General features: G+C 49.1%; 1 protein-coding gene and 1 long non-coding RNA gene across 5 annotated transcripts in view; one reads left to right on the forward strand and one right to left on the reverse strand.

The window, feature by feature from the left end:
* The window catches only part of LOC105544998, a 22,113-nt gene extending 12,385 nt beyond the window's left edge, over positions 1-9,728 (forward strand). The window contains exon 2 of the long non-coding RNA XR_001006852.1: positions 9,274-9,728. This is a non-coding gene — a long non-coding RNA (uncharacterized LOC105544998). The remainder of the gene's footprint in view (positions 1-9,273) is intronic.
* Positions 9,606-17,744, reverse strand: part of CLDN14 (claudin 14) — a 126,715-nt gene continuing 118,576 nt past the window's right edge. For 3 of the 4 annotated variants that reach the window (XM_011987736.1, XM_011987737.1, XM_011987738.1), the window contains one exon: positions 9,606-10,749. In XM_011987736.1, coding sequence (XP_011843126.1) covers positions 9,958-10,668 — 711 coding nt within the window. In that variant the 5' untranslated portion in view covers positions 10,669-10,749 and the 3' untranslated portion in view covers positions 9,606-9,957. Of the gene's footprint in view, positions 10,750-15,293; positions 15,367-17,744 lie in introns of those variants that run through there. The other variant, XM_011987735.1, reaches the window with a different exon arrangement.

Raw genomic sequence — 17,744 nt, forward strand, 5'->3', positions numbered from 1 at the left:
CCTCCTGGGTTCAAGTGATTCTCCTACCTCAGCCTCCTGAGTACCTGGGACTACAGGCACGTGCCACCACGCCCAGCTAATTTTTATATTTTTAGCAGAGACAGGGTTTCACCACGTTGGCCAGAATAGTCTCAATCTCCTGACCTCATGATCTGCCCACCTCAGCCTCCCCAAGTGCTGGTATTACAGGCGTGAGTCACTGTACCCGTCCTATTTTATTTAAATGTGAATAGAAAGGCTTTGCCTTCATTAAAAGAATTTTGTGCACAAAAGATCAGATGGTGCTGTTTTACAGCACTGAGAGTCACACTTCAGAGCTTCTCCCAAAAGACCCTGATTTGACTGTAGCTTTGACCATATTTGGGCATGGTGGAAGAATGTGTCTGTCTCTGCTATTTATTATTGGCTCTCATGATGAAACTGGGTTCAGCCTCCATTTAGGAAAAGGCATGGGCTCTTGGGTCCTGCACAAAATGCATTCTCTTACATTTTTTTCTTCTCTTTCAGCTTTGGTCAAGGCCTTACCCTTGTCTTTTCTTTTCTTCTTTCCGCAGTGGAGTGGCAGCCACTATGGTGCCAAGAGACCTTGTTCTCCACACAGTATGGTCCTGGAAAGTTCTGTGCAAATGAATTTTTAAGTTATATTAAATCATATGTCAAATATATTAGAGGAGTCACATATCTGAAGGTATTTAATGATGGCAATCATTTGTAAAGCACAGAGCCATGCATTCAGCCACCCATCACTTGTTCAGCAACTACTACATCCACATACATGGGGATAAAGAAGTGACTAAGACAGCAAGGTTCACAATCCAGTGGGGTAAAAGATGAGCACAGGGTGATTTGTAAAGAAAACAAAAACAAGCCCAGTGCGGTGGCTCACGCTTGTAATCCCAGCACTTTGGGAGGCTAAGGCAGGCAGATCACTTGAGGTCAGGAGTTCGAGACCAGCCTGGTCAACATGGCAAAACCCCGTCTCTAATAAAAATTCAAAAATTAGCCGGGCATGGTGGTGGGCACCTGTAATCCCAGCTACTGGGGAGGCTGAGGCAAGAGAATTGCTTGAACCCGGGAGGTGGAGGTTGTGGTGAGCCGAGATCATACCACTGCACTCCAGCCTGAGAGACAGACTGAGACTCACTCTCTCTCTCAAAAAAAAAAAAACAAAAAACAAAAACAAAAACAAATAAATCCCAATTATAAGTGTCCACCTGGATAAATGATCATAGAATGAATATGCCTGTGTAACTACTTCCCAGGTCAAAAGAGGGAGGAACATCACCAGCCTAGAAGCTGCCTCTACCTCATGCTCCATCCCAGCTACCAAAGTATGTAATTTTACCAGTTTACACTCCCCAGCAATGTAAGTTGCAGTTTGTATTAGTCCATTTTCATGCTGCTGATAAAGACATATCCGAGACTGGGAAGAAAAAGAGCTTTAATGGACTCACGGTTCCACGTGACTGGGGAGGCCTCACAATCATGGTGGAAGGTGAAAGACACTTCTTATGTGGCAGCAGCAAGAAAGGATGAGAGCCAAGGGAAAGCAAAAACCCCTTATAAAAACAATAGATCTCATGAGATTTATTCTCTATCATGAGACCAGTATGGGGGACACCACCGCCCCACCATGATTCAGTTATCTCCCAGAGGGTCCCTCCTACAACATGTGGGAATTATGGGAGCTACAATTCAAGATGAGATTTGAGTGGGGACACAGAGCCAAACCGTATCACAGTTGTTCCACTTTCTTGCCAACACTTGATATTGTCCGTCTATTTAACCATTCTGGTAGGTGTTGTTGTGATATCTCATTGTGTATGTGTGGTTTGTTTGTTTGTTTGTTTTGAGACAGGGTCTCACTCTGTCACCCAGGCTGGGATGCAGTGGTCTGCTCTTGGCTTACTGTAGCCTCACCCTCCCAGGCTCAAGCAATCTTTCCACCTCGGCCTCCTGAGTAGCTGGGACTACAAGTGCACTCCACCATGCCCTGCTAATTTTTTTTCTTTTTTTCTTTTTCTTTTTTTTTTTTTTGTAGAGATGGAGTTTTGCCATGTTGCCCAGACTAGTCTTGAACTCCTGAGCTCAAGCAGTCCTCCCACCTCAGCCTCCTGAGTAGCCGGGACCGTAGGTGAACATCACCTATGCCCGGCTAATTGTTTTATTTGTAGAGACTGAGGTCTTGTTTCATTGCCCAGGCTGGTCTTGAACTCCTAGGTTCAAGCAATCCTCTCACTTCGGCCTCCCAAAATGCTGGGATTACAGGCCACCGTGCCTGGCTCATTGTAGTTTTAATGGGAACCAGATTTGATTTTGGAAAAACAAAAGCATGAAATGTTCTTCTGCCTGGGTACTATGGAGTAATTTGTAGTCATTACCAAGGTGAATGCTAATTTTTTTTTTTTTTTTTTTGAGATGGAGTTTTGTTCTTGTTGCCCAAGCTGGAGTGCAGTGACGCGATCTCGGCTCACTGCAACCTCCACCTCCCGGGTTCAAGAGATTCTCCTGCTTCAGCCTCCTGAGTAGCTGGGATTATAGGCATGTACCATCACACCCAGCTAATTTTTGTATTTTTAGTAGAAACGGGGTTTCACTATGTTGGCCACGCTGGTCTTAAACTCCTGACCTCAAATGATCAGCTTGCCTTGGCCTCCCAAAGTGCTGGGATTACAGGTGTGAGCCACCGTGCCCGGCCAGAATACTAAATTTTACAACAGATGTATCTAAGGGGCTATAGATGGAAAAAGAGGATACCCCTTCCACTCAGAGGGTTGTCTGGGATGCCACTGTGCACACATATCAGGAGGGGGCTGGGAATCACGTGCCATCCAGGTTCAAGGTCATCCAAGTATAGCACTGGATGTTCCCATTCTCACAACCTCTTCCCCATCCTGGGCCTTCACTGCCTCCAACTCATGTCAGCAAGATCATGATGAGCTCCTACCTAAGGCAGGCCTCAGCTTCCCCAGATACCTGTTGAAGCCACTAGACCAAAACTCTCCTATATTTTCCGGACTGTTCAGTCTTACCTTCTGTCTTTGTCTTATGCCGGATGGGAACCTACACAAATGCTTTATTTTGGAAAAATGCCTGGGATGACAGAAAACAAATCCGAGACCTCCCCAGAGCTGGAGGCCTTGGAGGCTCCCGGCAGGAGCTGGTGGGCTCCCAGCAGGCGGGAGAGCTTGAGCCAGTCAATCATTTACCCAGCAGGCATGGGGAAGGTGGTGAGCTTTTAAATAGAAAGCCCTCAGGAGAAAGGAATTAAAGTGGGTATTGTGCTGGGCTTTCCTGGGGTGAAGCTGGCAGAGCAAGAGGTGGGGCGAGGAAGAGGCAGGTGATTAGCCCCCCAGGGGCTGGGCCCTCCCTGATTTATGGGGTGACCCCCGCTGGCCTTTCCCAGGCAGGAAATGGGCTGTTTACTAATGCCTTCCCCCTGCCACACACCTGTGAAAGCCAGTTGGTAGTATTTTAAAATAATTTACTAGAATGAAATTTCTGTGTTTTCGTTTGGATAGTTGCCCAGTAACTGGCTTTGTGTGTTTTATTTTTTAAAAAATGGCTTAAAATATGCAGGATCTTAAGCTTCAATATTTCTGTTTGTCTCTCTCTGTCTTTGTCTCACTGTCTGTCTCTCTCTCATACACACACACACACACACACACACACACACACCCCCACACACCCCCCCCCCGTGTCTCAGGTAAGAAACGGGTCCTCACCCTAGGAGATGTAAGATGGCTTTTCTTTAAATCGTGGAAGTCTTAGTTAATTCTTCTTAAACTAATTTGTCACTCTCTCTGGGGCTTCTCTGCTTTCTCCTCCTTCCTCTCACAGTGACCGTAAGCCACAGAGCATTGCCAATTCTAATTTTGTTTGTCTAAAATTGGTGCTTCTGGCAGAAGAAATGTGCTGTTGGCTTGCCTTTGAGCTTGGCCTATCTTGGTTTAGCAAGGCCTCCCCCAGGGACTCAGTCTCCAGTCTGCGGAGCACGCAAAGACAGCCATGGTCCCTGCCCTGCCAGGGGCATCTAATGCCAGGTGAGGAGCCACCCATTCTGTTTGTCAGAGATGGAAAAACTGCCTTTGGGGGGAATCGCAATTCATTCCCTTCAAGGCACTGAGATGGCCCTTACAGTGCACAGATGAAAAACCACTGCCAACTTAGCATTGTATTCTAGGACAAATAGGGGAAGGCTCACTCTGAGAATGAAAGACGGGCCCAGGTGCTTGCTGGCCTCAGGAAGCGTGCTCGGCTCCACCCTCCTGTTTTGCTGCCCTCTCCTCCCCTGAGACCCACACACATGAAGTCCTATTGGGTCTCCGTGTAGCTCTTAGGAACTAAACCGTCACTTACACGCAGTAGGAAATTTGAACTTCCAGTTGCATGAAAGTTTTCTCATGGTGAAGGGGCTTTACGCGCATCTTCAAGTCACGTGAGCAAATGCTCTGCTTCATCTGTGGAAGGAAGGTGAGGATAGTGCTGACTTCTTGAGTGTCTGTGAAGATTAAAGGTGGTAAATCCGTGCTGTTGATTGCTCCTTCCTTCTTGAAACGGGCTCTGGCCTTGGCTTCCAGGGCGCTCCTCTTTTGGTTTCCCTCGCCCCCTGGGCACTTCTCACCTGGTTCCTGTGCTGAATCCCCCGCCTCTGCTAGCTTCTGTATGCCACTCTCTCTAGGGCTCGGCCCAGTCTCTTGAGTTCCTCATCTATATTCACTTCCAGTGTGATTTTTTCAAGCTGCGTGGTTTAAATTCCATCTCTGGGCCAATCTCTCCAGCTCAGGGCTGTCCCTGAACTCCAGGTTTATATACCTAAGTACCCACTCAACTTCTCCACCTGAGGCAGCTCAGACCAAATACATGAAAGCAAACTTGATCTACCTCATCAACAACCATTCTTTCTGGAATCTTCTTCATTTCAGAAAATGGTAATGCTCTTCTTCCAGTTGATCCAGTCCCAAGCCTTGGCATCACCTTTAAAGCATCTTTTTTTCCACTCTGCACGCTTGGCCATCAGGAAACCCTATCACCTCTACCGGCAGGCCCATCCCCACCTCTTCCCACCTCTCCACTGCCACCACCTAGTCCAGACCCACATGGAGTCTACGTGCCTGGATTGTCACCATCCATGCTGCTCCTTCTGCCTGGCAGTGAGAGACAGGGGGACCAAGGCAGGGAGGCAGGATGGCATTGTGGCCAAGTGTGGGGCTTTGGGGCCAGGATTTTTGGGTGCAAATTCTGGTGCCATCTTTGGTTTATTACTATCAAGAAATTGATTGTTATTATACACATTTCAAATTGTGCTGTAGTTTTCAAATTATTTCCGTTTATGTCCACAGTGCTTGACATGAAAGTGGGATTTCTGGGACGTTTCAGAAGCCTTTGATTTCAAAAGGCTAAATTCATGAAACCAATTAGGCCGTGTTGTCCAAGAGGGGAAACAGCTTCCCAGAGACTGCCTGGGAAAAAGGTTACTTTTGCCCCAGGCTTCTACAGGGTGGAAGATTCCAGTGCCTATTTAAAGGGAGGGATGAGGAGCACCGGGAGCTCCTAGGCTGTGAAGGCATCAGGCCTGGCAATCAGTGGGAAACCAGGGCCACCCCAAGGACTGAAGATTGAGCCCCGCATCCCTTCTAAGTCTGGGGCCTCCCTTAGTGCTGGGCCCCTGAGACCCCCTCAGTGCAGGCAGAGGGGACCAGAAAACATGCTTGACTTTAATATATATTTTTTCCCCATAATGACTTTAGATCTCTCTGAATTGGAGCCAAATTTGATGTGATTTAGAGAAATAAAGAAATGCAGCATTTCTTAATCCATAAGGGTCATGCTGTAAATTTTTGCCTATAACAACGGTTTTCTGGAACACATGAGTCAGGCTCATGTTCTCTTTTCAGTCGGAAATGTGGCGTTGTGCATTGTACCTCCACAAGGAGATCATGCTTTTGTTGAAACAACCTTGGTTAAGAAATCCTAGTCCCAAAGATTTGGGTGGATACAGGCATCTCTCACGGCCAAGGTTGTAATGTGGCAAAGAGGGGCTCAGAGGACCTGAGGAATGGTGAGAGCCAGAGAGAAGGGAGAGCTGGGTGCTGCATTCTTCCACCTTCTTTCTGAGGGTGGGAACCAAGGTCTTAGGAAGATCAACTTCCTATCTGAGCTGGCCAGCTTTCGGATGATGGAGCCACGCAAATCCCCTCCTGTGTGCCACTGCCTGTTTCCCATGGGATTCCATCTTGGACGTCTGGGTCTGACATCATCTGTCATCCAATCCACCTAGGACCCAGTTAACACAAGCCCTGTCAAGTGATGGTTCTGCAAAGAGCCGAATATGGCCATGAAGCAGTTCCCTGTGTTATTTGGATATAGTCTGGACATAAATGTGCTTAGACTATAGGTCATGTGTCTTCTTGAGTTAATGTATTCACCCCTTGCCTACCTGTCTGGGTTCAAATCCTGGGTCTTTTACTCACTTGCCCTGTGGCCCTGGGCAAGTAACTTAATCTCTGTGCTTTAGTTTTCTCCTTTGTAAAATGAGGTTAAGATTAATATTTAGCTAGTGCAGTGGCTCACCTTTATAATCCCAGCACTTTGGGAGGCTGAGGCAGGAGGATTGCTTGAGCCAGCCCAGGAGTGGGAGATCAGCCTGGGCAAAACAGTGAGACCCTGTCTCTAAAAAAAAAAAAAAAAAAAAAATTAGTCAGATGTGTGGTGGTGGACACCTGTAGTCCCAGCTACTCAGGAGGCTGAGATGGGAGGATTGCTTGAGCTCAGGAGGTTGGACTGCAGTGAATTGTGATTGAGTCACTGAACTCCAGCTTGGGTGACAGAGCAAGACCCTATCTCAAAAAACCAAAACAAAACAGAAAACTAAAAAAAAATTCTCTCACATTGAATCAAATTAGTAGATGAAAGAAAACTACGCCTGATACACAGTAAGTGATAATAAATTGTAATCATTATTACTAGACTTTCACCTGAGGAGGAGAGAGAGCCATATTTTATTTTAGTAGTGACAGAATTCAGAAAAAGAGTTTGAAAAAGTCATTTTTTCATACCTGGGTGTGGTGGCTCACTCTTGTAATCCCAGCACTTTGGGAGGCCGAAGCAGGTGGATCACTTGAGGCCAGGAGTTTGAAACCAGCCTGGCCAACACGGTGAAACCCCATCTCTACTAAAAATACAAAAATTAGCCAGGCATGGTGGTGGGTGCCTGTAAGCTCAGCTACTCAGGAGGCTGAACTGGGAGGATGCCTTGAACCTGGGAGGTGGAGGTTGCAGTGGGCCAAGATTGCACCACTGCACTCCAGCCTGGGTGACAGAGCGAGACTCCATCTCAAAACAAAAAGAAAAGGTATTTTTTCTTTCATTTGTAACAGGTCTATTAACTAGAATAACTTCATAAAATGCTGTCTGGATTGTGCCCATCAAGCAAACACTGACAGTATCATTCTGCCGGTAGAAAATAGTTTTTCTCCTCTTTGTGGATTCAGATTTATTCCTTTTTTATAACTTAAAGAATAGATAACAACTGCTTGTTTCATCCTAAATAAATAAGGACCTCTCAGATCTCGATGCCTGGCCTAAATAGCATGGCAGATCCCAGCCTCCTCATCTTCTCTGTGGTCAGATAAAGGCTGAGATGTGTGGCACCCACTCCTTCCAGAAGAGTCATCTGTTGCCTGGGGTCTAGAGGCTCATACAAAACAGACAAGAAGCCAGAAGCAGTGGCTCACACCGGTAATCCCAGCAGTTTGGGAGGCTGAGGCAGGAGGATCATTTGAGGTCAGGGGTTCAAGACCAGCCTGGCCAACATCATGGTGAAACCCCATCTCGACTGAAAATACAAAAATTAGCCAGGTGGGGTGGCATGCACCTGTAGTCTCAGCTACTTGGGAGACTGAGGCAGGAGAATCGCTTGAACCCGGGAGGTAGAGGTTGCAGTGAGTGGAGACTGTGCGACTGCACTCCACCCTGGGCACACAGGGCAAGACTCCATCTCAAACAAACAAACAAAAAAGAAGTATGTAAGTATGTGTACAGCCGTTCCTTAAATCCTCTGTTCTTCAATATTGCTAGGAGGCCCCTGAGAGATTTTATCACAACATAGTTTATTAGGTATAAATGGCAGAGCCTAAAGCAATCAGAAGAGGGCTGCCCAGTATACACATGTTACGGGTGTGAGCCTTGGCCAGTGGAGAAGCAGGTGCCTGACCCAGTCAGGCCAGGAGGAGGCACGAAGTCAGGAGAGCATTAGCAGGCCTCAGGCCTTGCTGGTTCCAGGGCTCTGGGCTGTAGGCTGCCTGGCCTGCCCTTTTGATAGCAGTTCTCAAGCCTCTTGACCACTCTACTAGAGGCTCCCTGGCACTGAAGCCAGGGTCTCAGCAGGCCACACGAGCGAGCCTGGCCAGCTGGCTGCATGCCTGCCACTGACCCACTGCGGCTCTTCCCTGCACTTAGTGACTGCTGGAGCCCTGACTCCCAGACCGCTGAGAATAGAGCGACTTCACGTGACAGCCCCTCTGTGTGTAAGTCTCAGGCCAAGCCCTTCCGTGGAGTGAGCTGTTTCCTTCCACATTCAGAGCCTCAGGTTCGGGACAGAAGCCAGGTGCTGTCTGATGTGGGCCAAGGACATGAGCCCATGTGAATGTGAGAGCAGGCCTCCTGTGTGTCACCATGTGACTTAGATCACAGCCAGCAGGGATCAGGAGTGTTCTCAGAGCCATCAGGCCTCCCCCAGCTCCCCAGACATTTTTCTCAGCTGCAGGAATAGCCACAGATGCTGCTCTCATGGCAGCCGGGACTGGCCAGCCCAGAAAAGAAGCCAGTGAAGTCCCAATGAGGCCCTTGGGGGCAAGTGGGCTCCTAACTGGGCTTTTTGCCAAAGCCTAGAAAGATAAGACACCGGCCATGTTTCACTCCGTTTTTCCTTTTTTTTTTTTTTCTTTTTTTTTTTTTTTGAGACAGAGTCTCGCTCTGTCACCCAGGCTGGAGTGCAGTGGTTCAATCTCAGCTCACTGCAACCTCCACCTCCTGAGTTCAAGCGATTCTCCTGCCTCAGCCTCCTGAGTAGCTGGGATTGCAGGTGCGCGCCATCACACCCAGCTAATTTTTGTATTTTTATAAGAGATGAGGTTTCACCGTGTTGGTCAGACTGCTCTCGAACTCTGATGTCAGGTGATCCGCCTGCCTCAGCCTTCCAAAGTGCTGGGATTACAGGCATGAGCCACTGTGCCCGGCCCCGTTTCCTTCTGACTCTTGTTTTCTTACCAGTGGGGACCTATTGCTCACAGGAAGAAAATGACATTGTCCTTATTTTGTGACTTCTGGCAACTATCTTTTTCCAAGGAAGCCCCTTCCCTTCTGCCCTGCCTCTGAGTTCAAGCCGGGATGCAGCTCCTAGTATTTTCAAGCATCTTACAAATGGAGATCAGCCCCGTCCTCCTCCGACATCCTCACCCCGCATCAGAGTCAGGACTCCACGGTGCTGTGGTCATCACGGCTGCACGGCCCTGCAACCCTGAGCCCCACTGGGCTCTGACTGTGGTTACCAGCATCTTAGGAGACAGAATAACAGTCCGGAAGCAGAAACAGATACTGTCCACTTCATAAACAGCCACAGCCACAAGGTTCATTCCCAGATCACAAACCAACCCCACTGACCAAACTCCCAAGCTACTTTATATTAAACTTGTTATCAAATCACCCACATAAATACGTATAATAAATACAAAAACAGACAGGATTTTTTTTCAGTCTTTGGTATAGAGAGCTTTCTCCTCCTCTTATTCCCCCGTCTGTCTCTGTGCTCTAAAGACATTTCCTTGCGTTCACATTATTTCCTTGGATACAAAAATCGCCCAGAAGTAAACTTTGTGCTGGAACCCCTGCCTCCATTGACAGTCCTGCCAGGGACCCAGCCCACAGTGGCCCAGGGGAGAAGCAGGCCGTGGGGACTCACACGTAGTCGTTCAGCCTGTACCCGCTGTGCGTGGCCGAGGTCACTGAGGGGGCCCGGTTGTCTTTGTAGGCAGCTGGTGGCTGGTAGGCAGGTGCGGTGGCCGTGGTGGCCCTGGGCGGGGCCTGGTAGGGCCTGTAGGGTGCCTCATCCTGGCAGGACAGGCAAAGCAGGGTGCCACCAATGAGCGAGAGGGACGAGGAGATGAAGCCCAGGTACAGGGCCTGGCCAATCTCGAACTTCATGCCGCTGGGCAGCAGCGGGTTGTAGAAATTCTGCACCACGTCATTGGTGGTCCAGGAGACAGCCACCATGCACAGGAGGCCGGCCAGGATGAAGAGGGAGCCGCCGAGGATGGCGAAGGTGGTCTTGGCGGGTGTGCCCTTGGCGCAGCGCGTGCACTTCATCCCGATGACCGCGCAGGCGCAGGCTATGCCTGAGAGCAGGCAGGAGATGACCATGAGGGCACGGGCAGCCTGGAGGTCTTGGGGCAGCGCCAGCAGGGACCGGTAGATCTGGCACTGGTAGATGCCTGTGCTGTGCCACACGCACTCCATCCAGAGCCCTTTCAGGTAGGACACGGCCGTGAGGATATTGGTGCCCACATGCGCCGTCCTTCGCCAGTGAGGCAGGATGGTGGTGATCAACGTGCCCACCATGCCCAAGAAGCTGAGCAGGAAGCCCAGGAGCTGCACGGCCGTGCTGGCCATGGTGCGGCTGCCTGCCTAGGCCAGCCGGGCAGCTCCCTGGGCCCTCGAGGTCACGCCGCTCCTCAGGTGCCGGCCGGAGCCCTAATGAAGCCGAGGGAGGCGGGAGCAGGGAGAGAAAGGAAACAGGTTAAAGATTATCTCATGCACTTATTTCTGTCACCGAAACCAAGTTTTCCATAGGCGGTTGGTGTGGCAATTAACATGTTTTCAAAAATAGTTTCTGAGACTTCACTGGGTGGGAGAATAGCTGCTTTCCCGGGAAGGCAGGATCTGAAGGGATGACAGCCGACGCTGGTCTCGGGGAAGGACTCCAGCCTCCTGCCGGAAGTTCTGCTCATGTCCACCCTCAAGCACTGCTACTGCTTTGGCATCTCCTGTCCTTCCGTTCGTCAGTAACCAGGAATAACACTTGTTAAATCAACATGTGCTATTCATGCCTTGGCCTGACAGTGCCCAGGTGTGTGCCAGCTGTGACTTAGAAAATAGCCCTGGGTGGTTGTCAGCATGAGGGGTTTTCTGAAGTGGGCAAATTCTCCACCCACGTGCTCAGGCAGGGAGAGGTTTCGTCCCCTCGGCAGGTCAGATGCTGCCTTCAGAATTCCAGAGCTGGATGTGACCCAGAGATTGTCAGCTGATGCCAGGGCAGGAATTTCCAAGGTCACAGCCCCTCAGGAGCTGCAGCAGGAGCACAGGCCCACATCCCTCCTCTCCAGCAAGGACCTCCGCTCCCACCATGCTCCCCATTGGCTATGCCCGCTTGTGACTGGTGAGGGCTGATCGAGGGTGACTTTATTATCAAACAGAGGCTGCTACCTGGCTTTCAGGGATATGGGAATGCCGAGCCCTTTCAAAGGCTTTTAAAGAATTCTTGCATACCAAAAGCCAGGATACTTTTTGGGGACAAGGACCCGGCACCTATGTAGGGCCAGGCATATAGAAGACACTAGGGACCGGGCACAGTGGCTCATGCCTGTAATCCCAGCACTTTGGGAGGCCGAGGCAGGTGAATCACCTGAGGTCAGAAGTTCAAGACCAGCCTGGCCAACATGGTGAAACCTCGTCTCTACTAAAAATACAAAAATTAGCTGGGCATGTTGGCAGGTGCCTATAATCCCAGCTACTTGGGAGGCTGAGGCAGGAGAATTGCTTGAACCAGGGAGGGTGAGGTTGCAGTGAGCTGAGATCGCACCACTGCACTCCAGCCTGGGCGACAGAGTAAGACTCCGTCTCAAAAAACAAAACAAGCAAACAAAAAAACACTAGGAAATACAGAAGGAAGGAAGGAAGGAAGGAGAGAGGGAAGAAGAGGAGGAGGGAGGGAGGAAGGAGAAAGGAAGGAAGCGGGGGCACAGAGAAAGGAAGGGAAAAAGGAAGGGATGAAGGCAGAAAGGGAGGGGAGTGAAAGTCTTGAGTGGACACCACTAGCTTTCCCTCCTGCCTGGGGTAAGGTAATCAGCGAGACCAAGCATCAGGAGGTCCAGGCCCTGGCTGCGCCCATCCAGTGGGTGACCTGGGGCTCAGCTTCTTTTTTGGTTCTGAAGGGAGGAAAGGGAAGCGTCTCTGCTGACGACAAGTCACTTCAGCATCCCAAACCGGCGAAAAACTCAGTAGGCAAAACCTGCTTCTTCTTCTGCAGAGGACTGAGCCTCAGTTAAGCAGTGCAGGCTGCACACAGGAAAAATGGGCTGCAGGGTGTTGCCCATGAGACCCTGAGACATTGTCAAGAAATCCCCAGTGGGGCTTGGCGGCTGTAATCCCAGCACTTTGGGAGGCTAAGGCAGGTGGATCGCTTAAGGTCAGGAGTTTGAGACCAGCCTGGCCAACATGGTGAAAGCCTGCCTCTACTAAAAAAAACCAAAAATCAGCTGGGCATTGGTGGAGTGCACCTGTCATCCCCAGCTACTCAGGAGGCTGAGGCAGGAGAATTGCCTGAACCGGGAGGCGGAGGTTTCAGTGAGCCTAGATCGTGCCACTGCACTCCAGCCTGGGCGACAGAACGAGACTCTGTCTTGAAAACTAACTAACTAAATAAATAAATAAATCCCCTACTAGATGGAAATCACTTGGTGAGTAAATAATAACTGATGTTTCCACTGGGAGTCTAAACCGTCATCTTGCTAATTTAAAAACATATACTGGGTTTAAATGCTTTAGCATTGTAGGAGGTAATTGGTTCTGTCCTGGTGAATGAACAAACAAAAATAAATAATAACAAAACAATGTGGTGCCTCACAGGACACGGAGTAGACTGAAGGGGTGTCCAGGTGATAGGGTTCGGATTTGTGTCCCCACCCAAATCTCATGTCGAATGGCAGTCCCCAGTGTTTGCGGAAGGGCCTGATGGGAGGCAAATGAATCATGGGGGCAGACCTCTTCCTTACTCTTCTTGTGATAGTGAGTGAGTTCTCACGAGATCTGGTTGTTTAAAAGTGTGCAGCACCTGCCTGCTCCCCTCTCTCTCTTCTTCCTTCTCTGGCCGTGTCATGCCTGCTTCCCCTTTACCTTCCGCCATGATTGTAAGTTTCCTAAGGCCTCTCCAGTCATGCTTCCTGTACAGCTTGTGAGAGCCAATGAAGCCTCTTTTCTTTATAAATTATCCTGTCTCAGGTAGTTCTTTGACTCAGGTTGCATTGTGAGAATGGACTGATACACCGAGTATTTTTCTGCTGCTGTTTTGGATGACTATTTTTTCACAGCCCAGAATTTGTCACATGCACTATGCACGATGCTGGCTTTGCATAAAGCCTTTCTTTCCTCCACACAGCAAGCACTCACTCTGTCCAGGGACTGGGGACACCATCACAGTCCCTGCTGGCCAGAGAAGGACTGGGGCCGGCTGTCCTATGGTCACTGCCCTAGGGGAGGTGCTGGCAACAAGGCCAAGGTGGCCACCCTGATAGGCACAGCCAGTGGGGCTGCCAGCGGACCCACGCTACACCCTGAGCACACTGATGGCACCAGATGACCGGGCCTGAGCACGGTTTGAACACTGACACATCTCCTAGTTTATTCCCAACAACCTAATGCGTCAGTGACTGTTACCATCCCCTTTTTACACATGGGCAAATGAGAGGAGCAGAGGACAAAAGTCCTATGCCTGGCCTGGCTAGTGTTCTCCTTGGTGTCATTCCCCCCTTTAAATACTAATGCTTCAATGAGATGGGACTGAAGTTAGTGTAAGGACTGAGGGATGGTGTTAGCAACAGATTCTCCTTCCCACAGAGATCTCAGAACAGTGGCCTTGTCCCTTTTGCAGTGGTTTGGGCAGCCAGGACAACAAACTGCCCTGCTTTGCTAGGGCCTGAGGGGTTGCCCAGGACAGGGACCTTCAGGGCTGAAACTAAGACAGTCCCAAGGAAACCAGGACCAGAGGCTCCTCCAGGTACCTAGATCTCCGAATGGCCTCTGAGATCTCTTCCCGCCCTGCTTTGAGGCTGCCTCCAGCGTGACGGCCACACAGGGTGTCCCTGGTCCAAGCATAATGGGGCTTCTTGCAGCTCTCACTGTCAAGGTCAGTAATTAAGTATACAGATCCTAAAGAATGTGGCATAAAAGCCAAGCCCATTAGGCTAGGCGAGTGGACCAGAGGTTTATTGGAGGTCTAAATATTTATGGAGAGCAATGATGGCTAATTTTAGAAACCATTAGGCTGCTATTTTTAAACGTGTGCTATAAGGATTTGCTAATTTAAGAAGTGAGTGTTAATGAGCCCCCAAATCCCAGACACCAGCTCCCCAACCTGCTTTCCTTCTTCCTTACCAGCAGCTGCTACTGGCATTAGGTAATAATTCAACTTTCCTGCAACTGCTTTTCACTTTGGGGCCTTTCAAGGGAAAAACAACTTTAACTGAACGCATCTCCCTGGAAGCCACATAAAATTCCTCCCTGATGCTCCGGAAGCACCCTGCCCTGCAGGGCTGTTTGTATAGTAAGGAACTTGCCCAAGCCTGGCCAGGGGGAGCAGCCCATGCAGGGCTGAACTGGTGTTCACCTGTGGTCTACCATTTTTCTGCAGCCATGTGTGTGCATGTGGGAAGATTTGCTAGAGAGATACGGGTCCAAAACAAATAGGGTTCCAAGCATCAAGCTCCAGAAAGCCCTCAACAGGCTGAGTGGTGGTGGGAAGGCAGAATCTAACAGGATGTGTTAGAGGAATCAATGCTGGGTCCTGCATTTGGGTTCACAAAACCCCAAAATTACAATCCTGGGTGGGGAGTATGTGGCTTAGCTGCACAAAAGAGCAGGATTTAGGGCTGAGTTTCCCAACGACCGCATCTCGGAATGCTGCATTTGCAGGATGTTGTGTGTCAAGGACACAAATGTCAAATATGTTTAAGAAAACCTTAGTGACTGTAGGACTTCTCATAGCTGGAAACGTGTCAGTGTGCATTGTGTCTCTCCCAGAAAAGGTCTCATGTGCAGCATCCCCTGAACTTATTTGACTAGAGACACCCCCCGCCACCCCTTTAGCAAAGAACAGTTTGCAGTGAAATCACTTTGGCATGATAACTTGGACTTGGCAATGGTGAGATAGAGTGGGTTGCTGTATTAGTTTGTTCTCATGCTGCTATAAAGAACCGCCCAAGACGGGTAATTTATAAAGAAAAGAGGTTTAATTGACTCACAGTTCCACAAGACTGGGGAGGCCTCAGGAAACTTACAATCCTGGCAGAAGGTGAAGCAAACACATCCTCTTTAAATGGCAGCAGGAAGGAGAAGAATGAGTGCCGAGCTGAGGGTGAAGCCCCTTATAAAACCATCAGATCTCGTGAGAACTTACTATCATGAGAATAGCATGGTGGAAACCACCCCCATGATTCAATTACCTCCCACCGGGTCCCTCCCCATGACATGTGGGGATTATGGGAACTATAATTCAAGATGAGATTTGGGTGGGGACACAGCCAAACCATATCATTCTGCCCTGGCCCCTCTCAAATCTCATGTCCTCACATTTCAAAACGCAATCATGCCCTTCCAACAGTCCCCCAAGGTCTTAACTCATTGCAGCGTTAACTCAAAAGTCCAAGTCCAAAGTCTCATCTGAGACAAGGCAAGTCCCTTCTGCCTGTGAATCTGCAACATCAAAAGCAAATTAGTTACTTCCTAGATACAATGGGGGTACAGGCATTGCGTAAATACCACCATTCCAAATGAAAGAAATTGGCCAAAACAAAGCTACAGGCCCCATGCCAGTTCGAAATCCAATAGGGCAGTCATTAAACCTTAGAGTTTTGGTCGGCTTTGTCCCCAGCAGAGAGTATCAGAAAACAATAGAGCTGTAAAGAATTTTGAAAATCTGTGAAGGGCACCGGTGAAACGCCAGAGCTGCTATAGCCCCTTCCAACTGGCTCTGGTTTCAGGATCACCAGCTCTGAAGGGAGAGGGTTTTTTTGTGTGTGTCCATTATAAACTTTTATGTTGTCTCCCTCTGTTTTCTCTGAGCTATGTTTTTCCTTAAAAAAGCAGGGTTCTGGAGCACAAAGTAGGGTGCCCTTATTTTGCTCACCTCCTGGCCCACCTGGACCCCAACTGCGTCAACTTTGGCTCCAGATTAATCATCATTTCAACAGCAGTGGCCATGGGGATGGCCTGGCCAGGACTGAGGGGAGGACGTGTTGTCTACCAGCCTGTGTCTTGACTGCCTGGGGTCAGAGCAGTCAAGGGATAGGGACAGGGCCACCCTATCTTACCATTGCCAAGTCCAAGTGATTGTACCAAAGTGATTTCACTGCAAGTTCTTATTCTTTGGTAAAGGAGGTGGCAGGGGTGTCTCTAGTCAAATAAGTTTAGTGGATGCTGCATATAGAGACCAGGCTTCTTGGAGGGGTGCAGGGGTGGGATGGGTGGGGTGTCTGAGTCCCTTACTCTCCTTAACCCTCAGCAGTCTCACCTGCTGCTGTCACCTCATGCCTGCAAAATCAGCCCCTGTGATGAAAGCTTTCCTATGGATACGCATTGCTCCACAGCCCTTGTCTACCCACCCTGGTGAAGGAAATGTCAGCCCCAGAATGGAGGGGTACAGGTCATCAGCAGGGAGTTGGGGCACAAGCCAGGTGTGGTGGAAGTTTCTTTCTTTTTTTTTTTTTTTTTGAGACAGAGTCTCACTCTGTCGCCCAGGCTGGAGTGCAGTGGCACAATCTCCGCTCACTGCAACCTCCGCCTCCCAGGTTCAGGCCATTCTCCTGCCTCAGCCTCCCGAGCAGCTGGGACTACAGGTGCCCACCAGGTGGAAGTTTCTTTACCCGGAACTGCCCTGAGCCCCACTGTGCAGGCAGAGAGTTGGAGGATGTGGTCACCAGTGCCTTTTGCCTGCCATGTGGTCGGAATGGCTCTTGAGATGTTTGGGAATGAGCCATTATACATGTTTGCCCTAAAATGCTCTGACATGATGTTGGGTCCATTATAGAAATAGCGTAAAACCTGATTTTCTTTCTGTAAACTTATTAGAGAAAAATGAAGTGCTGCCTTAAAATGAACATAGTCCTTGGCCCTTGAAATAATGTAGAGTTGCTTCAATATTGATGTTCAGCCACTTAAGAAAATGTCTGGTTCAAAAACCTGAATGTCCTCACTGTCACCCCAATCAAATGGCCTCTTCATTATTGTCTAGCTATTTCATAAATGATTTGGCTGGGGACGGTGGCTCACACCTGTAATCCCAGCATTTTGGGAGGCCGAGGTGGGCAGATCACCTGAGGTCGGGAGTTTGAGACCAGCCTGGCCAACATGGTGAAACCCTATCTCTACTAAAAATACAAAAATTAGCTGGGTCTGGTGATGCATGCCTGTAATCCTAGCTACTTGGAGGCTTCAATAGCTCAAAGGTTGCAGTGAGCTGAGATTGCACCACTGTACTCTAGCCTGGGTGACAGAGTGAGACTCTGTCGCAAACAAAACAAAATAAACAAAATCATAAATGCTTGAATTTGGGAACTAAAAATAAACTCAAGGGAGATTTGGATTCATCTAGATGAGATATATTAGCAAAACTACTCAACACAGAGAAAAGAAAGTAATTCTTATGCTATGAGGTATCTGCATGAAATAACTTCAACTAGTATTTCTTTTTCTTT

Source organism: Mandrillus leucophaeus, unplaced genomic scaffold (genome assembly GCF_000951045.1).
Source record: "Mandrillus leucophaeus isolate KB7577 unplaced genomic scaffold, Mleu.le_1.0 Scaffold315, whole genome shotgun sequence".
In the NCBI taxonomy this organism is placed as follows: Eukaryota; Metazoa; Chordata; class Mammalia; order Primates; family Cercopithecidae; genus Mandrillus; species Mandrillus leucophaeus.